Source organism: Mustelus asterias, chromosome 1 (assembly GCF_964213995.1).
Source record: "Mustelus asterias chromosome 1, sMusAst1.hap1.1, whole genome shotgun sequence".
In the NCBI taxonomy this organism is placed as follows: Eukaryota; Metazoa; Chordata; class Chondrichthyes; order Carcharhiniformes; family Triakidae; genus Mustelus; species Mustelus asterias.
The window spans coordinates 108,657,061-108,681,334 of NC_135801.1; the positions used below are offsets into that span (position 1 = coordinate 108,657,061).

Genomic DNA, 24,274 nt, shown 5'->3' on the forward strand with positions numbered 1-24,274 from the left:
TGGATTTCCACTTAATAAATTATGGAACGGTTGACATTTATATCCCTTCCTTTATAGGAAGAGTGTACCTTTTCAGTTGTAATAGGTTCTTTAGGTATGCTCTGAAAGAATACATAAAACTGAAATGGCAACTGGCCAGTTCTGTATCTGGTTATGAGTGATCACATTTGTAATATCTGATTCATGCGGATAGGTTTTAGTGAACTGTTGGATTAATATAAGTCATGTCAGTCTCAGATAAAATTTATTTTCCAATATTAAATTGAATTCTTCTTTCCCTTTTAAGGCTTCTTTCAATTGTAATTTTGTCCTCTGATTCTCCTGTCCCAAATTTGCAAGAGTAACTCACCAAAAACCACCTTATAAACATACATCAGATGACCTGTAATCATTTTCCAGTTTGTTTAGCTTCTGGAATCCTCTGTCAAAATTCAATCATCTATAACATGTTGTCTTTTTTAAATCCTTTCCATCTTCAATAACCTTGTTATATTAGCTTGGCATATTCCTTTCATTTCATTGTTTGGCATTTCAGTATAAGTATTGAATTCTTTTGTTTAAATAGCGTTAACATTGTTGTTGAAATAGCAGTAAGAAGTTTAACAACACCAGGTTAAAGTCCAACAGGTTTATTTGGTAACAAAAGCCACGAGCTTTCGGAGCCTTAAGCTCCTTCTTCAGGTGAGTGGGAATTCTGACCAGGGATGCCATAGCCATATGAAAGTTTTCAGTGTTTGTATCATTGCTGAATAAGTTACAGGCTTTGTAACTTGTAAGTATAACGTGGTGGTACTTGGGCATTGTAAAATGTTACACAGAATTAGATAGATTTCACAGCACAGAAACAGGCCACTTGATCAACTGATCCAGGCATGTGTTTATGCTCCCCACAAGCCTCATCCTCCCCTTCTTCACCTCATCCTCCCCTTCTTCACCTCATCCTCCCCTTCTTCACCTCATCCCATCAGCATATCCTTCTATTCTTTTCTCCTTCATGTATTTATCTAGTTTCTTCTTAAAAACATCTTTGCTATTCAGCTCAACCATTCTGTGTGGTAGGGAATTCCACATGCTCACCAATCATTTGCTTTTTAATTCTCTTCCACTAGAAATACATGTAAGTTTGTTTGCGCTTTTTATGGCTTTAGTAAGCTGCGTTGCTACTTTTTAATGATTTTGCAGCAGCCTTTTGATTGGAACCCATCCACCACCTTTAATATTCACTCCCTCACTAATGGTGTACAGTGGCAGCTGTGTGCATCTTCACTGCAGAAGCTCAGCATAAGAACCAGGGCTCCTAAAACAGTACCTTCCAAACTCACGATCTCTACCATCTAAAAAACGAGGGCAGCATATACCTGGGAACACCACCACCTGCAAGTTCCTCTCCAAATCACTCACCATCCTGATTTGAAAATATTTCACTGTTCCTTCACTGTCGCTAGGTCAAAATCTTGAAACTCCCTCCCGAACAGTATCTACACCATGCAGCCTGTAGCAGTTCAAGAAGTTGGCTCACCACCACCTTCTCAAGGGCAATTAGGGGTGGACAATAAATGTTGGACTAGCCAGTGATGTCCACATCCTATGAAAGAATAAATTTACAAAATTTTCTCCAAGTTTTCCTTCCAATCCCTCGCTGTCTTGAGCTGGAGGTATATGAACAAAGAATATTACAGCATAGGAACAGGCCTTTCGGCCCATCAAGTCTGTGCCAACACAAATGCCTCCCTAATCTAATATTTTCTTGCCTCTACGGAGTCCATATCGCTCTATTCCCAGCCTATTCGTGTATCTATCCAGATGCCTCTTGAACGTTGTTATAGAATCTGCTTCCACCACCTCCTCCAGCAGCACGTTCCAGGCATTCACCAGTCTCTGTGTGAAAATCTTGCCCCTTGCACCTCTTTTAAACTTTCCCCTTCTCACTTTCAACCTATGCCTCCGAGTAGTTGACCCTTCAACCCTGGGAAAAAGACTCTGACTAGCCACTCTATCCAAGCCTGTCATAATCTTGTAAACCTCTATCAGGTCCTCCCCTCATCCTCCAATGCGCCAATGAAAACAATCCAAGTTTGTTCAACCTTTCTTTATAGTCCATATCCTCCAAACCAGGTAACATCCTGGTAAATCTCTTCTGCACCCTTTCCAATGCATCAACATCCTTCCGGTAGTGTGGTGACCAGAAGTGTCCACAATACTCCAAATGCAGCCTAACCAAAGTCTCATACAGCTGCAACATGATTTTCCAATTCCTATACTCAATGCTCCGACAAATGAAGGCCAGCATGCTGTATACCTTCTTGACCACCTTGTCCACCTGAGTTGTCACCTTCATGGAACTGTGGATCTGCACACCCAGATCCCTCTGTATGCTAATATTTCTATAGGGCTCTACCATTTACTTTATACTTTCCTTTTGTAAATAGGCCTTCCAAATCGCATCACCTCACATTTGTCCAGGTTAAATTCTACCTGCCATCTTTCGGCCCAGGTCTCCAGCCTGTTTATATTCTGCTGTACCCTCAGGATTGTCAGAGGGTACAGCATCATATAAATCGGTCAGGGACCCAGGTTCAATTCCTGGCTTGGGTCACTGTCTATGTGGAGTTTGCACGCTCTCCCCGTGTCTGCGTGGGTTTCCTCTGGGTGCTCTGGTTTCCTCCCACAGTCCGAAAGATGTGCTGGTTCGGTGCATTGGCCATGCAAATTTCTCCCTCAGAGTACCCAAACAGATGCCGGAGTGTGGCGACTGTGGAATTTTCACAGTAACTTCATTGCAGTGTTAATGTAAGCCTACTTGTGACACTAATAAATAAACTTAAAAATGTTATCCTGGGACATTAGAGTGGCCAATCAACCTAACTTGCACCTCTTCGGACTGTGGGAGGAAACCGGAGCACCCAAAGGAAACCCATGCCAACATGGGGAGAATGTGCAAACTCCACACAGTCACCCGAAGCTGGAATTGAACCCAGGTCTCTGGTGCTGTGAGGCAGCTGTGCTAACCACTGTGCTACACCAGATATAATATATATTATGGACATATATTATGTATCCTCTACAGGGACAGGCACAAGTGACGCTGGATGAACTACAACTCATTCATGTTATGTCTTTTCATTCAGTATCATTGATGTTGGAGACATGGGTAATTAATTTTCACAACTGTATCTCATTTGCATAATTCACTAACTGGTGTTGAGCATGATTCATTTCCTCATCTACTTCGTCCCCACAACAGCCTTACGTCATGATCTGAAAATAAGACATACTGTAATAATTTGCCGCCTAAATTTCTAACTTCATGATTCATTGGCTGTGTAAAGCCAAAACCATTTTAAAAGTGACAGATAGAAAGAAATATTCAGAAATCTTGTTAATGATAAAGCTATGTGCCAGAAACATAATACTAATTTATATTCTTGTAGGTACTGAGACTGCTAAAAAATTGGGGAACTGAACATCTCTACATGTTCTATTTTATCATATTAGAATATAAGTCTACCCATTGAGATGCAAATTTTTAATGCAAGTGCTCAGTAATGGGGTTTTCAAGATGGAGAACGCACAACCTTAAAAGTCTCATAAGTGATTTCACAGAAAGACCACAGATGGGCTCTGGAAACTCACTAAGCGAAGGGTTTCTTTTTAATTCTTTCACAGAACATGGGCTTTGCTGTCTAGGCCAGTGTTTTTATTGCCCATCTCTAAATCCCCTTGAAAAGATGGTGGTGACTTCCTTCTTGATCCACTGCAGTCCATGCGTTGTAGATGTACTCACAGTGCTGTAAGTCCCAGGGATCCAAATGTCCTGGGCCTCCATTGTTGATTCTACCAACATTCGTGGAATTGGGGAGGACGTTTCTGTAGCAGTGATGGCTGCTACACCACTGAAGTACATCAAGTTTACTTGTCACAGTATGGAAGCTGGAAAGTACAGCCAAGAAATGCCACTTGCAGCAGCGCAGGGAGCAGGGCAATGGGGCATTGTATGGGGATCGAGGTCCCCCAGAAAAATAATCTTCTTGTGAAGGGTCACTGGAAGATATTATTTTTGCCAGCCTAAATGCAATTTCCTGTATCCCAATCCTGACCTGAATTCTAGCCCTTTTGGTTCACCCCTTTATTCCATAAAAGGCCTGACTTTTCAATTCCAGACAAAATTCAAGAATTCCCTAAAATTAGGTTACTTTAGAAACAGCAGCGTAGATGTACCTACATCACAGGGACTGCAGCAATTCAAGGCAGCAACTCATCACAATCTTCTTGAGGGCAATTAGGGATAGTAGGTAACAGTGCCGGCCTAGTAATCTAACACATACCATGCCGAAGCTCACAAGGTTGTCATGCAGTTTGCAAAACCTCCCATGCATTCGATATGGGAGGGGTTTCTTTTTGGGTGGGAAGAGTTAATGCCTTGTATTTTGAGCCGTGGGATGAGCCATCCCATTAGTGACTGGTCCACTCCATGGAGAACCAGGCTCAGGTGAGCTCTGCTCTCAAAGTTCCAATGCCCAGTAAAACAGCCTTGCTCCATGACTAATAAGCTGCATTCCAGCGAGAACACACCAAGGTCTGGAGCTCCCATACACTGGTTGCAGATTGCTACCTGCGCTATCAGAGGCAGGGATGAAGGGAGGGATGGAGGTGGTAGATGCCTCTCAGGGGTACAGGTGGTACCGATTCTCCATCTTCCTGGGTGAATGGTCATGCTTGTCAAGAGCTTATATGGTAAGTCTTCCAGTAATGCCAAGGCAATGGCTCTCTATAGAGTCTCAGGGGTAACGTAGACAAGCTGAATAGTGTCTGAGAGAGGATTCTTGAACATGTTTGGTCATTACTTCAGTCAATACATAAAGTCAGCATGTAGAGTCATGTATGAATGGAAGGGATATTCATCCGTGATCCTCCAGATGTCCCTCACCTAGAATGTGGGGAAGGGAGCAGGTGTTGGGATGCAATAATTTGATGGAAACCAGACACGGTGATTAACATTGGCTTTGACCCTCAGTGACAGTGGCTAATCTACAAACATTATGCTTACGAGATGGATCACCACAATTTGTTCACAGACCCATTGAGGCCTAGATGATGCAGCTCCAGGCAACCCCACCATTCTACTGGCTCTGGTCCGTATGAGGAGAAACCAGCACCGGTTGGTCCAGGGTCAAGAGGAGCAAAGGCCTAAGCAGTAAGAGGCCTCAAGGAGGTCAAGATACTGGCAACCAGGGGCCAATATGATGGTGAACATTGGCCCAAACTCACGTTTCTTTCAAACAGTACAGCTATCCAAGATGAGCGAAATACAATACTGGAGTTGCCTAAGGATGTTCCACAAGGACTTGGAGGCAATTCCATGCCGGAGGCAATGAAGGTCATTGCTGCCTTAGCCTTCTTTAACAGGGTTCCTTCCAGGGCTCCACTGGAGACTGTGCAACATCTCCCAGTCAGCGACATGCAACTAATTTGTCCAATTCTGCCTGGAGCCCAAAAGCCCAAAGCAGAGTCTTTGATTTTGCTGCAATTGCAAATTTCACACAAGCGCAGAGGGCTATTGCCTGCAAATATGTGGTATTAAGGGCTCCTTGGCATCAGCTAGTTACGCTTATCAATAGGAAAGATTTCCACTATATGAACATGCAAATGATATGCAATTACACCAGACAATCCTGTATGTTTGTGCTTGTTTCTCAGGGAGCTCTCATGATGCTTAGAAAATAGAACATAGAACATTACAGTGCAGTACAGGCCCTTCGGCCCCCGATGTTGCGCCGACCTGTGAAACCAATGTAAAGCCCATCTAACCTACACTATTCCAATATCATCCATATGTTTATCCAATGACCATTTAAATGCCCTTAATGTTGGCGAGTCCACTACTGTTGCAGGCAGGGCATTCCACGCCCTTACTACTCTCTGAGTAAAGAACCTACCTCTGACATCTGTCCTATATGTATCAGCCCTCAATTTAAAGCTATGTCCCCTCGTGCTAGCCATCACCATCCGAGGAAAAAGGCTCTCACTGTCCACCCTATCTTATCCTCTGATCATCTTGTATGCCTCTATTAAGTCACCTCTTAACCTCCTTCTCTCTAACGAAAACAGCCTCAAGTCCCTCAGCGTTTCCTCATAAGACCTTCCCACCATACCAGGCAACATCCTGGTAAATCTCCTCTGCACCCTTTCCAGTGCTTCCACATCCTTCCTATAATGCGGCGACCAGAACTGTACACAATACTCCAAATGCGGCCGCACCAGAGTTTTGTACAGTTGCAGCATGACCTCCTGGCTCCGAAACTCAATCCCTCTACTAATAAAAGCTAACACACCGTACGCCTTCTTAACAACCCTATCAACCTGGGTGCCAACTTTCAGGGATCTATGCACATGAACACCGAGATCTCTCTGCTCATCCACACTACCAAGTATCTTACCATTAGCCCACTACCCTGTATTCCTGTTACACCTTCCAAAGCGAATCACCTCACACTTTTCCTCATTAAACTCCATTTGCCACCTCTCAGCCCAGCTCTGCAGCTTATCTATGTCCCTCTGTAACCTGCAACATCCTTCCGCACTGTCCACAACTCCACCGACTTTAGTGTCATCGCAAATTTACTACCTCATCCTTCTACGCCCTCATCCGGGTCATTTATAAAAATGACAAACAGCAGTGGCCCCAAAACAGATCCTTGCGGTACACCATAGTAACTGAACTCCAGGATGAACATTTCCCATCAACCACCACCCTCTGTCTTCTTACAGCTAGCCAATTCCTGATCCAAACCGCTAAATCACCCTCAATCCCATGCCTCTGTACTTTCTGCAATAGCCTACCGTGGGGAACCTTATCAAACGCTTTACTGAAATCCATATACACCACATCAACTGCTTTACCCTCATCCACCTCTTTGGTCACCTTCTCAAAGAACTCAATAAGGTTTGTGAGGCACGACCTACCCTTCACAAAACCGTGTTGATTATCCCTAATCAAATTATTCCTTTCCAGTTGATTATAAATCCTATCTCTTATAATCCTTTCCAAAACTTTGCCCACAACAGAAGTAAGGCTCACTGGTCTATAATTACCAGGGTTGTCTCTACTCCCCTTCTTGAACAAGGGGACAACATTTGCTATCCTCTAGTCCTCTGGCATTATTCTTGTAGACAATGACGACATAAAGATCAGAGCCAAAGGCTCTGCAATCTCCTCCCTAGCCTCCCAGAGAATCCTAGGATAAATCCCATCCGGCCCAGGGGACTTATCTATTTTCACACTTTCCAGAATTGCTAACACCTCCTCCTTATGAACCTCAATCCCGTCTAGTCCAATAGCCTGTATCTCAGTATTCTCCTCAATAACATTGTCTCTTTCCTGTGTGAATACTGACGAAAAATATTCATTTTGCGCCTCTCCTATCTCTTCGGACTCCACGCACAACTTCCCACTACTGTCCTTGACTGGCCCTAATCTTACCCTAGTCATTCTTTTATTCCTGACATACCGATAGAAAGCTTTAGGGTTTTCCTTGATCCTACCTGCCAAAGACTCCTCATGTCCCCTCCTGGCTCTTCTTAGCTCTCTCTTTAGGTCCTTCCTGGCTAACTTGTAATTCACAAGCACCCTAACTGAGCCTTCATGTCTCATCTTTACATAAGTCTCCTTCTTCCTCTTCACAAGAGATTCAACTTCTTTAGTAAACCACGTAAACTTACATTCTGGAACACACTGAAATCCCACAAGTTTTGAAGGACCTCAGGGATTTCAGGCTGGGCTAGTTCCTTCGAGACAAGGAACACCCCCAGAGCACCTGGCTAGACACAAGTTCGCCATCAGTAGAGTGCAGCTAAGGAAAAATACAGTACCGCTAATGTCTCTACTAGGACCACCATTGAGCAGGCAATAGGCCTTAGAAAGATGAGGTTCAGATGTTTGGTGTGGATCTCCAATACTCACCACAGAGAAGATCCAAGGTCACTGCTGTCTGCTCTACCATGCACAACCTTGTGCAACAAATGGGGGATATCTTTCTGAGGGAGACATGGAGGACTGAGGTGTCTCCTCCAATGATGAGGATGGGGAAGAGTCTGATGATGAAGAGGGCTAGGATGTCACAGGGGCATATGCAGCAGCCCTTGTAAAGGTCTGACATAGCAGACACGTCCGGGGCAATCTGACACCTAAACAAATCCAGGCAGTGTAAGTTTGTGATTTGGTATACTGTACTCTGTTGACTGACAGACCACAGCTTCTTTTTTGTAACACACATTATACTTATCTCATGTACATTGATTTATGATGGCAGAATTCAACTGCACTAATTAACCTCTGCCCTGCTGGTGTCATGATCCTTTGCATGTGCCAAACTGTGCTGATATACAGACCCCTGTGCCAAATATATAAATATCAGAATCTGCAAAGCACTCCGTTCTGCCTTGACCTTGGGCACGTCGATGAAATGAGATTTTTCCCATGCCCTCACAAAGTCTGCTTGCAGGGCACATTGAAAGTAACGTGAAATCTTATCTGGGTGGGGATGTCCTCGTGTCACCCTTGCACTTTCTCCCAGTAGAGCAGATCTTGCAGAGAACTCCTTCAGGTGGAACCAGAAACATGGGTGCACGGGGAGAACAGCATGAGTGAACCATTTGGCTCCTCAAGATCGTTTCTCCGTGCAGTTTGATCAGGGAATTTCTTGATATTGGGTGTCAATCACTCACAATAACCCCATTTCCCATGACATGTTTATCATTCTGAAAAGTTTTGGGGTCACTTTGAAATCAACTCACTGAGAATGCCTCACGTGCATTATGGTTGTTGAGTAGCAACCACTCTGTACCTTCCAATTGCAGAGACTTATACAAATCTCAGTCTTTGATACCCTTACTATTAATGTAAGACTGTTCTCTGTCATTCTGGACACCCCAGCCAAGTTAGACATCTATCCTGCATGAACCTGCAGAGCCTTCTAAGAGCTTCACATGGATAGCCTCACAGTCCTCCACATGGTCCAGCACATAGGTCTTTCTACTCGCTCTTACCTGATGGGATAATACCCCGGTCCTTCAATAATGTCCAGGGCACTTTGGTTGCAATCCATTAATGCAAAGCTTATTCATGCCATTGATAAGGAGATGAGCAGGCCAAACAATTCTCCATATGCAGCCCCACAAAGGCTGCAGTCAACTGCACACACACCTCTTTAATCCTACACACAATCCCTATTGCAGTCAAGGCCAACTTGCTTGTTGCCTCCTTACAGTCTTCACCTGCATGTTAGCTCAAAATAACAAATTGAACAAAGACAGCCAGGAATGATAGGATGTGCATATTCCATCGTTTCCTAATGTCTGGGGAAGCCTCCCGTGTTCTAGAGCTTCACTCTTAACCCTTAAACTAGTCACATTATTCCTTGCCACTCATGTAGCCTGTTCAACTCCTCTTGAGGACTCTTTGCATCCTCCCTCATCTCACATCAGGGCACAGCAGCGCAAGATGCAATAACCTTGCTGAACATTCTGCATAAACGTCATTCTCAGAGCTCAGAACCTTGTGAGCTGCAATTAATAGATTATACGATGCATGCCCAGGCCACAGACTCACAAATGATGGCCAGTGCTTAAGCATTCCCCTGTTGGAATATTCAGTAATCACAATGTTGATAATGTAAGAGAAGTGACTCAATAAGTGGACGTTATTGGGGATTATTTTTCATGCCCTTAAATGCCGTTATAATTGTAGCAGCTAGCAGCAAGATGAGAATCTATGACACTTCCAAACAATGCATCTGAACATAGATTTACAAATGTCAAAAATATATACAATCGGTGTAATGAATAAAAGAAACGAATAGAACACCTGTGCCACCTGCTTTCAAAACGTATTTATTTTTATTTTCCTATGACTATGTTTAGGTGCAGCCCTGGCATCCGTGGCTGAGGTGGAGGAAACTGCTGACAGCTATGCCCTGTTGACTGGGATGACCTTGGTGGGTATGCTCAAGGGCTCCAGTCTGCTAAGGAGCTCCTGTACAGGTGCACCCTCCTCAGACTAACCTGCTGGAGTTGACTATCACCTGCAGAGAGGAGATTTGGGAGACAGGGCACCCTTGGAGTGTCCTGGGATGAAGTCTTCCAGGTGCCTTGCTGGTGCTCCTCCTCCCTGTGGCTGCTGATGGCAACTGCTTGACTCCTGGAGAAGGTGCCCCATCCCCCTCTTGCCTAGCTACTGCTGTACTTCACCTATAGCCAGAATGCTGGAGTACAGGTCCGAGCGTATATTCCCCTGCCTGTTGCTGTACTCCAACATGTCTCTTTGGGTCGAGCATGGGGCTCAGCAGGAGCCTGGTTTCCAGCAATCCTCTGAGAGTCAGAGACCTTGGCTGTCACTTTCTCCACCAGTTGTGGATCCCCTGTGTGTGATGTGCCCACCAGATTGTGATTCCAAGCCTTTTCTAGAATGTAGACCAACCGAGGTGAATGTTTCTGCACTGGGGGAGGCTTCTGAGGCATCATCCTCAGGCCTGGGTTTTGAAGCTGGCACTTTGTATGGTCTCCCTGCTTTGCCTCCTGCTGGTACCTAGAATGGAGAAGAGAAAGATTTAGTGGATGCCTAAGCTGGTTCTCTTATCTGTGTCTCACTATGTTGGCGCATCCAACAACCGCAGATGGAAGGTATCCTCACTGGCTTGCTGGGGGAGTCCTGCCACATTCAGCGCAAGCACGGTCCCTTTCCTCTCTGGCTATTTCTGTGCTCTCCTCTTTGAAGGTGCTTCGGCTTCGAATATCAGGAAGACTGATACTGGTATTGGCCCACTTGCTCTCATGGTGGGCAGTCTTGTCCCACAGGTAGACGGAAGGATTAATTGTCAATCCAGGAGCAGTTTTGGAACATGCAATGCCTATTCCAGCTCCTGAGCTATCTCCAGGAAGTGATTAACAGAATGCCCTCATGGAACATTGAGAGCACAGAGTGGCTGTCACACATTCAGTGCAATGACCCAGCTACTGTTGAGTCCAAGACAGGAGTCTGACATTCCTGTGCACTCACACAACAGGCCGGGATTTTTCTCCCCCTCCGTGGCGTGTTTCGTGGTGGCGGGAGGTGGTGCGTCGCTCGCTGGTGGTGAGATCTTATGGTCCCACTGTTGTCAATGGGGTTTCCCATTAAATGCATCCCACACTGCCAGGAGTGCTTCGTCGCCAGAACTGTAAGATCCCGTTGGTGTTAATGGCAGCAAGATTTTGGTGTCTTATGCTGCCTGATGCCCTCACGAGTACTACTTTGCAGTGCGTAAATGGTGTCACTTACTCTGGTGGTGTGCAGCAGATCATTGATTCTTTTTTCAATAGTGCTCAGATTTTTTCTTGTGGGCCTCACAGATGCCAATCATCACTGCAACCTTGGTCCAGGTCACCTTCCTCAGGTAAGAGGGCCTCCTGCTGCCATTCCTGGGAAACAGCACCTCCTGCCTTTCCTGGAGAGCTTGGAGGAGAACTTCAAGGAGGTTTTCCATATGGTTGCACCACATGTTGTCTGCTCTATGACATTCTTTTATCTGCAGTAGCTTTCTCTTTTTGGAACAACAGACAGACCGGTACTCCTGGCTTGCAGGGTGTGAATGGCTTTCCAGGTGTCCTTTAAATATGGTACTGGGACTTCCGACGCATAACAGGTGATTTCCAGCCACCCCCTCCTCCTCCACTGGAAATTCACCAAGCTTCGTGCGCATGCATATGCAATGAGCTGAATAGCGCAAAGTTACACGAGGCCAGCTGTCCTGCCCTCAAGCAGAAGTCACTCTCATTTCCACTCCCACTACTAAGACTCCAGAATGGAAGCTACCACCCCTTCTGCTTTTGCTGGGCCTCTGGCGGAAATCTTTGTCGCTTCTTTGGATACGGGTGAGGTCCCTGAGGATTGGAGGATAGCGAATGTGGTTCCGTTGTTTAAGAAGGGTAGCTGGGATAATCCAGGAAATTATAGGCCGGTGAGCTTGACGTCTGTGGTAGGGAAGTTGTTGGAGAGGATTCTTAGAGACAGGATGTATGTGCATTTAGAACGGAACAATCTCATTTGTGACAGACAGCATGGTTTTGTAAGAGGGAGGTCGTGCCTTACAAATTTGGTGGAGTTTTTTGAGGAAGTGACAAAAACGGTTGACGAAGGAAGGGCCGTGGATGTCGTCTATATGGATTTCAGTAAGGCATTTGACAAAGTCCCACATGGCAGGTTGGTTAAGAAGGTTAAGGCTCATGGGATACAAGGAGAAGTGGCTAGATGGGTGGAGAACTGGCTTGGCCATAGGAGACAGAGGGTAGTGGTCGAAGGGTCTTTTTCCGGCTGGAGGTCTGTGACCAGTGGTGTTCCGCAGGGCTCTGTACTGGGACCTCTGCTATTTGTGATATATATAAATGATTTGGAAGAAGGTGTAACTGGTGTAATCAGCAAGTTTGCGGATGACACGAAGATGGCTGGACTTGCAGATAGCGAAGAGCATTGTCGGGCAATACAGCAGGATATAGATAGGCTGGAAAATTGGGCGGAGAGGTGGCAGATGGAGTTTAATCCGGATAAATGCGAAGTGATGCATTTTGGAAGAAATAATGTAGGGAGGAGTTATACAATAAATGGCAGAGTCATCAGGAGTATAGAAACACAGAGGGACCTAGGTGTGCAAGTCCACAAATCCTTGAAGGTGGCAACACAGGTGGAGAAGGTAGTGAAGAAGGCATATGGTATGCTTGCCTTTATAGGACGGGGTATAGAGTATAAAAGCTGGAGTCTGATGATGCAGCTGTATAGAACGCTGGTTAGGCCACATTTGGAGTTCTGGTCGCCGCACTACCAGAAGGACGTGGAGGCGTTAGAGAGAGTGCAGAGAAGGTTTATCAGGATGTTGCCTGGTATGGAGGGTCTTAGCTATGAGGAGAGATTGGGTAAACTGGCCTTGTTCTCCCTGGAAAGACGGAGAATGAGGGGAGATCTAATAGAGGTATACAAGATTATGAAGGGTATAGATAGGGTGAACAGTGGGAAGCTTTTTCCCAGGTCGGAGGTGACGATCACGAGGGGTCACGGGCTCAAGGTGAGAGGGGCAAAGTATAACTCAGATATCAGAGGGACGTTTTTTACACAGAGGGTGGTGGGGGCCTGGAATGCGCTGCCAAGTAGGGTGGTGGAGGCAGGCACGCTGACATCGTTTAAGACTTACCTGGATAGTCACATGAGCAGCCTGGGAATGGAGGGATACAAAGGATTGGTCTAGTTGGACCATGGAGCGGCACAGGTTTGGAGGGCCGAAGGGCCTGTTTCCTGTGCTGTACTGTTCTTTGTTCTCTTCTTTGTTCTTTGGTTGCCTGGGCTTTTATCTTATTGCTCTTTGTGGGATTTTGTACACAAGATAGCTGCTGCATTTCCACACACAAACAATAGTTTCCAAAGCAATATAATATTAATTTATTTCCTTAAATGTACTTAAACTGCTAAGAACTTGTGGAATTATAATATCTACAATCTCCATCTTAAATTATTCAAACATTTGATTAAAAATCTTCTATCCATCAATTATGAAGCCTTGAGACATCCTAAGATGTGAAAGTGCTGCAGTTCTTTGTTTTAAATTTTCCTTTTGCAATCTGAAAGCTCTGCCCTGTTGTACTATTACCATATTGTATCTGAGGTTAGTAGTTTGGGTTTGCTTTCACTGTTTTTAAGAAACATCTCAGAGAAGCCTCCATATTGAGATTAAGCCCCAACATGTCAAACCATTCCTTGTTGCTCATTGCATCATCTTTTCTTTCTGGACTACCTCGCGGTGACTTCTTGCATTGTGAGGATGAACAGTTTGCTTTATGGGCAGATTATCAATGGAATGGAGATGACTTAAGAGACCACAGTGTGAGGGTGTCTGAATGACACAGGATTATCTCTTGTGGGTGGTTGGTAACTGATTAGTTCCAATTAAGTGGCTACTTAGGGGCAGATTGTTGATGCTGCCTCACCTGATGATGGCCGAGGCCAGGTGGATGGCTGGAGGTGGCTTCCTTGAGGCTGAATGAATGCCACCAAGGGAATCCCCCTCTATAATGATGGCCTGGAAGCTGTGGCCACATTTTATTTTTAAACAATCAAAAGCCTTCAGAGGATGCCTCTATCTTGAGGCGACCTCATCTTCTCCCACTTCCAGCAGCAACACCCATCTCTCCTAGTGGGGACTGATGACCACTCACAGTCTCAGAATTTTCCATTGGTCCTCCTGTCCTCCATCCTGAACTGAATTGAGCTCCTGAAGGCAGCCTGTAAGTTGAACAAAGAACAAAGAACAGCACAGGAACAGGCCCTTCGGCCCACCAACTCTGTGTTAACACAGATGCCTCTCTAATCTAATATTTTCTTGCCTCTACGTGGTCCATGTCCTTCTATTGCCTGCCTAAATTGGCTGACTCCGGGAAGTTTGTGCAAGTGGGCAGGCCTTGGATGCCTTTAAATTTGGGACCAGGAAATGACCCAGGCCCCTATTTAAAGTTTAAGGCGGTAAGATTGTGTGCTATCTGTGGGATGTTTAGAGGACAGTACAGCTTTAGCAAAGTCTGTAGATCTTGAATTTAACTGATTTGGCAATTTAACACATCATCTTATTTGCTTTGTTTATTGTTGTCTCACATGGTTCAGACCAAATGAATGATAAGTCAATTAACACCCCAAGCCTCTCTCAGCTTCTGTTCTCGCCATAAAAGAAACACATCTCCTTTTAACACTTCCAATATATAGTATCTCACATTTGTTCAAATTATCCATCATTCCCCACTGATCAGCTCAGATGCAAACCCTATGAGCTCTTCCAGTAAGACCACACTTGTTTTTTTTCCAGTTTACCATTCATTCTAACTTGTAGTCTTCTCTGAATCTGGTTATGCCATTTTATATAATGACTATGGAGCCCTGGAGTACCTCACTTAGCATCTCCCTTATTGACAGGGAACGCAATGTTAAACCTTTGGCAACATAATTCACTCCCACTTATGATTACACTGAATTATTTATTCCCATTATTAGTGGAATTAACCAGGCGACATGCTGTAAAATGAGCTAGTTATATATTTATGTCAGCTATCCAGCTAACAGTCTGAAGAACAGATGGAGGGTACAATGGTGGTTTTGTTTCTCTGATGGCTTCACCAGTTGATGGTAGAATAAGATGTGATTTGGTTGGTTAATCTAACCACTGAACTGAACTGTGTCTAAAGGCTCAAATCGGTGGAGTAACTGCGACATTTTCCATCTCACAAGAAACAGCAGTTCCAGCAGTATTTAACAGATTGAATTACTGTAACTTAAATCGTTTTAAATTGCTGAAAGTACTTGACAGATATTTGGTTGAATATCACAACAGTTTTGGGTGAAGATCGCTATTCTTGTTGTTTGTCATATCTCTTCAACCTTTAGGAATCTTTCTGGCAGTATTCTTTTTCTGAAAATGAGAATTCCATTCTGCTTGGGAGAAAAACAGAGTAACACAGGAAATAGAAGCAGGAAATGGCCATTTGGCCCCTTGAGCCTGCCTTGCCGTTCAATATCATGGCAAATCCTTTATTTCAATGCCATATTCCCGCTCTCTCATCATACCGCATGATACCTTTAGTGTCTAGAAATCTATTTATTTCATTCTTAAATATATTCAGTGATTTGGTCTCCACAACCTCCTGTGATAGATAATTCCACAGGTTCACCATCCTCTGAGTGAAGAAACTTCACCTTATCTCAGTCCTGAATGGCCCAACTTATATCCTGAAACTCCCAACCAGGGGAAACATCATCCCTGCATCTAGTCTGTCCAGCCCTGTCAGAATTTTTATCTTTCAATGAGATCCCTTCTTATTCTTCTAAACTTCAGTGAATACAGGATTAGTCAACCCAATCTCTCCTCATACAACAATCCTGTCATCCCAGGAATCAATCTGATGAACCATCACCCCACATTCCCATTGTAGCAAGTGTATCCTTTCTCAGGCAAGGAAACCAAAACTACACATATTACTCCAGGAGTGGTCTCACCAAGGCCCTGTACAGCTGCAGTAAGACATCCTTGCTTTTGCAATGAAGACCAGCATACCATCTATCTTCCTAATTGCTTGCTGTACCTGCCTACTTGCTTTCAGTGACTGGTGGTTCCTTTGTACATAAACATTTCCCAATCTAACACATTTAAATAATACTCTGCCATTCTATTTTTCCTACTGAAGTGAATAATTTCACATTTACCCATGTTAAATTGCACCTGGCATGTAGTTTCCCACTCAACTAGCCTAAATCACCTGGAAGCCTATCTACATCCTCCTCACCACTTACATTCCCATCTAGTTTTGTATCATCAACAAACTTGAAAATATTACATTTGGTTCCCTCATCCAAATCATTGAAGTATATTGTGAATAGCTGCGGCCCAAGCACTAACCCCTGTGGGACTCCACTAGTCACTGATTTTGATTTGATTTATTATTGTTTCATGTATTGGTATACAGTGAAAAGTATTGTTTCTTGCATGCTATATATACAGACAAGGCATATTGTTCATTAGGAAGGAAAGAAAAGGGTGCAGAATGTAGTGTCACAGTCATGGCTAGGGTGTAGAGAAAGAACAAATTAATATAAGGTAGATCCATTCAAAGGTCTGATGGCAGCAGGGAAGAAGCTGCTTTTGAGTCGGTTGGTACATGACCTCAGAATTTTGTATCTTTTTCCCGATGGAAGAAGGTGGAAGAGAATATGTCTGGGGTGTGTGGGGTTCTTGATGATGCTGGCAGCTTTTCCAAGACAGCGGGAAGTGTAGATAGAGTCAATGGATGTGAGGCTGGTTTACGTGATGGACTGGACTTCATTCACGATCCTTTGTAGTTTATTGCGATCTTGGACAGAGCAGGAGCCATACCAAGCTGTGATACAGCCAGAAAGAATGCTTTCTATGGTGCACCTGTAAAGGTTGGTGAGAGTCATAGCAGAGTTGCCAAATTTTCTTAGCCTCCTGAGATAGTAGAGGCATTGGTGGACTTTCTTAACTACGGTGCCGGCATAGAGGGACCAGGACAGGTTGTTGGTGATCTGGAAACCTTGAAACTTGAAGCTCTCGACCATTTCCACTTCATCCCCGTTGATGTAGACAGGGGAATGTCCTCTACTACGCTTCCTGAAGTCAATGACTATCTCCTTCATTTTATTGACATTGAGGGACAGATTATTGTCGTCACACTGCTTGCCATTCCAAAAAGACCCATTTATTCCTCCTCTCTGTTTCCTGTCAGTTAAGCAATTTGCAATCCATTCCAATGCATTTTCCCTAATCCCATGTGCATTAATTTTGCACATTAAGCTCTTATATGGGACTTTATCAGAGCAGCAGAAACAGGTGGAGGACTACAGGGACCGGCAGTTACATGGAAACGCATAAAGGGAGAATTCTCAGATAGCCTAATCTGAAAATGGAAGCATAGGAATTGCAAGCCTGTTTTTCTCTATTTGTAAAGAGGCTGTGTTGCTCCAGGTAGGCTGTTTGCAATCTATTATTGCCTCTTGGTGCTGTAGCTCCCTCATCTTTCCACCATCCCTTCAGTTGTATACAGGCTTGTCCTGAAAGAGACATGGGTTAATGTGTGCCTTCGAAGTTCTTGTGAAGGTATTTTAGGCAGATCAGCATCGAGAGCAGATGAAGCAAGTGTGCAGAAGAGAGAGAGAGGTTGTTGGGTAAACATGTTTCTGGTGTAGAGTGCGAAAGAAATGTACAAGTTAATACAAGTTCATACAAGATAAAAGCAGAATGCTGTTTGAACTGATTTTGAGGTCAATGGTAGATGTGTGAGTGTAAGCACAGGGAGGTGTAGTGACGTGTCTTATCATGGTTGGGGGACTGAGTTATGCAGTGTAGAGGAAAGGTTAGTGTTGTGGGGCTGGTTGGGGAGGTGGTGTTACAATATTGTTCAATACCAGGGAATTATAAAGAGGAGTTTTAATTGCCAATACTGGCAACATTGTTAAACCATTTGAGGCACTGTAACCAAATCCTGAGAATGTTGCTCTACCATTCATAGAACCGCCAATGCAGAAGGAGGCCATTCAGCCCATCAAATCTGCACCAACTCTCCGACAGAGCATCTTACCCAGGCCTTATTCCAGTAACCCCAAGTATTTCCCCTATTGATTCCCCTAACCTACACATCTTGGGACACTAAGGGACAATTTAGCATGGCCAATCCACCTAACCTGCACATCTTTGGACTATGGGAGGAAACCGGAACACGTGGAGGAAACCCACGCATACTCAGGGAGAACGTGCAAACTCCACAAAGTCACCCTAAGCTGGAATCAAACCCGGGTCCCTGGCACTGGGAGGCAGCAGTGCTAACCACTGCGCCACCGTGCCACCCTGCCATCTCCACTTTCTTGTCTGAGGAAACAGGACTTGCTCCTGACCTTGATCTCTTTAATAGGCACTTGCACTGCAGTATCAGAATATCAGGACAGTTTAGCCCGTGATATTATTTCTGCTGCACCACTATAATAAAAGCTCTCCTTTAAGAGGCAGTAGCTAGAATTGGGAGATTTTTTTAACAGTTAACATGTAAAGAACCAAGATACTATTCAGGACAAACTGCTAAATTGAATACATTTAAAATCTCAGGTCCAGATGAATTGCTCCCACCAATACACAAGTAAACTTAAGGAAACAGCATAGGCTACGTATATAAAAATTCTTTCAGGAAAGGAGTAATGCCAGAGGAGTAGTGAACAGCAAATATAATTCCTGCCTCTTCAAAGGAAGCTAAAACTAATCCAGGGAACCTGAGATCAATTAATTAAATATCAATGGCAGGAAATATATTTGAGTCTGCTAAAACATAAGATAACAAAACATTTATGGCAAAATGGTTTGAATATTTCCAAACTGTAGGTGACTTCATTGTCTTCTGACAGTAGAGCCAGATGCAAGATTGGCATGGGATGTTCATAGAACTTGCAGTTCATGTTGTTATTGTAGGTGCTTGGGGTAATTTCTGCAGCTGTGCCACCTCTGGCCTTCTTCTTGGTATGTGTGGCAAGTTTGGTGTAGATGGTCCCCGAAACATGATGAATCAAATATCAATGCTTATTTCCAAATGAGCTGGTGGGGTACAGTATTTTTTCAAGAAAGGTGGTTTGTAATGCAAGAGTTGGTAAGGCTCTTAGGGTTTCCTTGTATTGTTTTCACCGACCACCCTGATGTTGTTAGCCCTGAGGCAGTTCCCCAAAAAAGATCTGCTTGGGGATTCTGTTGTCATTCATGTAGTCAACATGGCCTACCCATCTTGGTTGAATTTTTTTGGAGGGTAGTCTTCAAGCTGTTGAGCCCAAATGTAAGATTTTGTTGTTTGTGATTTTGTCCAGCCATTGAATTCTCATGATGAATTTCAGGTGTCTTTGTTGGAAGTGTTTCTGAGCTTTGATATGATGGCATAGCAGACCCAGGATACAGCGCCCTACAACAGGTTGGTAACAACAATGGTCTGATAGAGTTTGATTTTAGTCTTCTGCTTAATACCATGCTGCCAGTCATGGAGTCAATCATAGGCAGAACTTACTTTTTGGATGCGTGCTCTGATATCCTCATTAATAATGCCTTCCCTAGAGAGCACATTATCAGGCAATGAGAATTTTTCACATCATTGCCACCAACAGTTATTCTGGAGCTTCATATTATGTACCTGGTGCTAGCTGAAACATAACCTCAGAGACCAAATATTTTGCCAGTACTTGTTCGTCATAGTCTGCATGTCTCTCTTTGGGCAGCTAGGGCACAGTCATCTACATACAAGAGCTCTCTGATTACTGCCTCTATTATTATGATGGAGGCATGCAATCTGGAGAGATTGAAGAGCTTCCCTGATTGGAACTTACTGTTGCTGCCTGCAGGGATGTCTCTGGGGGATTCCTTAAGCATTGCAGTTGGAGGAGACTGAAGAATTTAGGATCCATGACGCATCTTTGCTTTACAACTGATGGTTACTGCCAAAGGCATCAGACACTTCACCACAGGCCCAACAATTCCAACTTTGCCATTTTGCAAGTAGGCACAGGGTTTAGATAACTTGATTGGATATCCCAGTTTGAAGAGCAAGTGCCATAGACAATGGGTCAACTCTCACAGCCACTTCGGTAAGGTCTATGAACAGCTTAGATAGACCAACTTTATTGAATTTTTGAAGAAGCAGCAGAAAGTAGTCAATGGCAACGAGGTGGATGTGGTGCGTATGAAGTTTGACGAGACTCGAAACAAAGGCAGGAGTCAGGGTTAGCAGAATCAACTGTAGGATGGCCGCTAGCCATTACCTGCATGGGTCCCCTCATTTATATAATTGAAGAAACCTGTAGGAAATGAGCAAGAACGCAGTCTGCTCCTGGAGAATAGGCATGGTCTGCACAGCCTCAACCCAGTACTTTGTAAGTAGCATTTACAGCACAAAAGTGACCAAATGGGTGACCTCATTCCATAAATATGGAAAATGTGGGAAATGAGTAAATTCTGACAGAATAGAATCTGGAGTTAAAAATAGAGTAGTGTAGAGCTATACACCTCAAAATTAATTTCAACCCATTTTCAGGCTGCTAGCATCTCACTAATGTACCAGCCTCAATTAAGTCCTGTTTGACAATGGTGTGGGAGAATGAGAAGGGGCTGGGGAGGCTGAGTGACAATGACTCACAGAAATGCTACAGATCCAGAAGGAGCACTCCATGTGGAGGTAGGCTTTTTAAAAAAAGAAAATACATCGCTTAGTTGGAGATAATGGAAAGAAGTATAGCTGAAATTGTAAGACTCTGTAGAGGAAAGGAGAGATACGAAGTGAAGATATTGGATAGATTGTAAATGGTGAGAGTAAAATTAGGTAGAAAATTTGATCCTTGATTTCATACTTAGGAGAATTGAAGCAAGATGGAATGACTGGATCAGTACAAGACTTTGATTAGGCCGAACAATTCTGGACACCTCTTGTAGGAAGCATATTAGCCATGGAAAGGATACAGTGAAGATACACTAAAATTACACCGGAAATGTGATGACAAAAATGCTTAAAGAATTGAGTAACTTTTCACTGCAATATAGGATGTTAAGGGAATTCAGAATTGTGAAAGGTTTTTGATAGCTTGTTTCTATCTGTTGTTAAATCAGTAACAAACGTTTGGAATTATCACCAGAGAATTAAGGGAAAGGTTACCCAAATTTGTTCACGCATAGCATTATGAAGAAAAAGAGATGCTTCACTGTAAGCAGCTTTTGAAATGAAACAATAATGTAATGCAAGGAGGATATGGATGAGTATTTGAAAAATGAATTTGAAAAATGCACAGGGGAAGTTTAGGGAATGGGTTTACAGTGGACAGTTTCAGTGGAAAAGCTAACATTGACAAAATAATGGACCAAATGTTTACCTACTGTGTTGTAATTTCTGTAATAGTTCATTTTCTACATATCCATCAGTACCTATTTCAAGATACCACTGTAGTCAACCTGACATGGCTTCACTGAACATTTTCAGCTATAGCTCGTTTGATGGTACTCTCATCTCTGAGCCCCAAGGTTCAAGGTTCAAGTCTTACTCCAGTACTTGTGTGCAAAAATCAAGGTGACCCTCCATTGCAGTACAGAGGGAGTGCTGCATTGCTGGGGTGCTGTCTTTCAGATGAGATATTAAACTGAGGCCCTGTCTGCCCTCTCAGGTAGACAGAATAGATCCTGTGGCACTATTTTGACGAAGAGCAAAGGAGTTTTCCCTCATGTCCCGACCAATATTTATCCTTTGTCAACATCAGAATTTATCACAGGGTGGCACACTGGTTAGCATTGCTGCCTCACAGTGCCAGGCACTCAGGTTCAATTCCAGCCTCGGGTCACTGTCTGTGTGGAGTTTGCACATTCTCCTCGTGTCTGCGTGTGTTTCTTCCGGGTGCTCCGGTTTCCTCCCAAAGTCCGAAAGATGTGCTGGTTAGGTGGATTGGCCATGGTAAATTGCCCCTTAGTGTTACGCAGACTAGCAGAGCAAATATATGGGGTTACGGGGATAGGGGATGGATGGGACTGTGGTTGGTGCAGACTCGATGGGCCGAATGGCCTCCTTCTGCACTGTAGAGATTCTATGAGATTATTTGCTAATTATCACATTGCGCTTTGTGGGAGTTTGATATGTGCAAATTGGCTGTTGTGTTTCCCACATTACAGCAGTGAGTTCATTTCAGAAGTACTCCATTGTCAGCATGATCATGGAAAGTATTTTATAAATGCAAGTCTTTCTTTTCTATTTTAATATATCTATGAAGTGTGATATAGAATTAAAACCTAAAGTTAATCATAATGTACCCCTGTTAATATAAAGATATCAAAAAATATCTAAAGCATGCTTCTCGAAATATACATGAAAAGGAGATGGACGGCATTTGGAATAACTTTGCTGCATTTATCTTCCACTTAAATTCCAATTGAAGTGAAGAAGATAATTAAAGGAAAATTTGGATTGAGAAGCAACTAGGGAAGGATTAATCTCATGACAGATTGATCCATAGACCTTTAAATGTTGAGGAAAAGGTCACCTAATAAAAGCAAATAGAAATATCCCCATGGCTTAGGCACATTTCATGTGAACCTCAATATTTACTCAGAGCCAGTCAAGAAAATAAGTGCGAAGGATAGGATTTCCAGATAGGAAACTTTTGGAAGCCAGGATTTCCTGAACAGCCCGCTGATAGTAACCTGCTGAAGTCTTTGAAAATGTTTTCAGCAACTCACCCATCTAGAAGTCAGGCTGTTGGGTGGAAAAACAGCTGGCAAAGATGGGAGTCGGTGTGTGTTCACAGGCGAGGGAGTGGGTCCATCAGAGATCCAGGGTGAGTTATAGATGGGAGAGTTGGATTGGTGGTGTGTGTCAGAGATTGTGAGGCATATAAGGAGACTTGCTTTTTGGGCCTGGAAGTGACACTTGTGTTCCTTCTGATCCGTGTGCAATGCAGTTTATGGTGCTTATCTCCTGGGCCCAGCACCGCTCGCAGGCTTTTACCTATTGGGATTCCTGAGTGTTGGGAAACACAATGTTCAGGAGTTAAAAATAAAAATCATGTTAAATTAGAGCCTCCTTAAAAACTGTCCATTTTGCCTCCTAAACATGAAGTGGGCACAGTTAATTAGAGAGTTAACATAATAAGGAAAGGATAACACTGTGTTTGAGACCTCTCTTTATTTGTTGCAGCCACCACTAACACTAGAATTTGGAAGAATAGTAATCTACACAACTAGCCTTCGTGTTGTGAGGACAACTTTTGACCGCTGTGAGATAGTGAGGAAAATTTTCCAAAATCACAGAGTAAAATTGGAAGAGAAAAATATTGCTTTGAACAGTGATTATGGAAAGGAGCTAGAAGAGCGTTGCAAGAGAGCTAATGAATCTTCTTCCTTACCTGTGGTGTTCATCGATGGTCATTACCTGGGGGTAAGTTGAGAAGTTCTGGACAATTACCAAACTGTGTTTATCATTTTATTTCAGTTGATGTACGGGGAAACAGAAAATAAAACAAAACATTCTTCAACATTATAATGAATTCTGTTTTATCCTTAGTCCCTAATTTGTTTATTTGCCTACCCAAGTTACCAAGGTGAAGTTACACAATCAAAATTAAATGATGAGAGATCAGTAAATGGCCAAATGGATGTTTCAGAGGGAGTGATTCTGGAAAAAGTACTGATTTTTAATATTGTGTATTAACTTTACATTCTCAATATGGGCAGCTGTTCAGAGTGAGGCTTAACGTAAGGCCAAGTTTCTCCCCACGCCCAGTGTTACATTTGCAGTTCCAATAACCTGAAATTTTGGGACTTTGGAGTTTTGTAGAAGATTGATAAAATCATTCAGATGTGTGCCATTAAAGAGAATGGTTAGCATGAACAGAGGGTTAGTTATTGGGCAAGAAATGGTTGATGTATTTTGGTTGGATTGGACAAGGGATAGGATTGGTGTATTTTGGAATCAGTGCTAGGCTCATTTCATAAATATAAGTTTATGGGATGTATTTATGTGTGATTTGTTAATGTGTGTATTGAACCAATTTAAAATTAGCACCCAAAGGGAGGTTTGGTTGAACAAAGAATCCATGTCAGTATTCTTTACATTGAACTCCTGAAATTTATAACATGCTACCATGTAAGCAGAAAAAGATAAATATGATCAGACTGTGGCTCCAGCTAAGCCATTCAAC

General features: G+C 43.4%; 1 protein-coding gene across 1 annotated transcript in view; it reads left to right on the forward strand.

Annotated features, from left to right (window-relative positions):
* The window catches only part of grxcr1a (glutaredoxin and cysteine rich domain containing 1 a), an 89,159-nt gene that overhangs the window by 740 nt on the left and 64,145 nt on the right, over nucleotides 1–24,274 (forward strand). Inside the window, exon 2 of the mRNA XM_078237769.1 lies at nucleotides 23,272–23,511. Within this exon, the coding sequence (XP_078093895.1) occupies nucleotides 23,272–23,511 (240 nt within the window). The remainder of the gene's footprint in view (nucleotides 1–23,271; nucleotides 23,512–24,274) is intronic.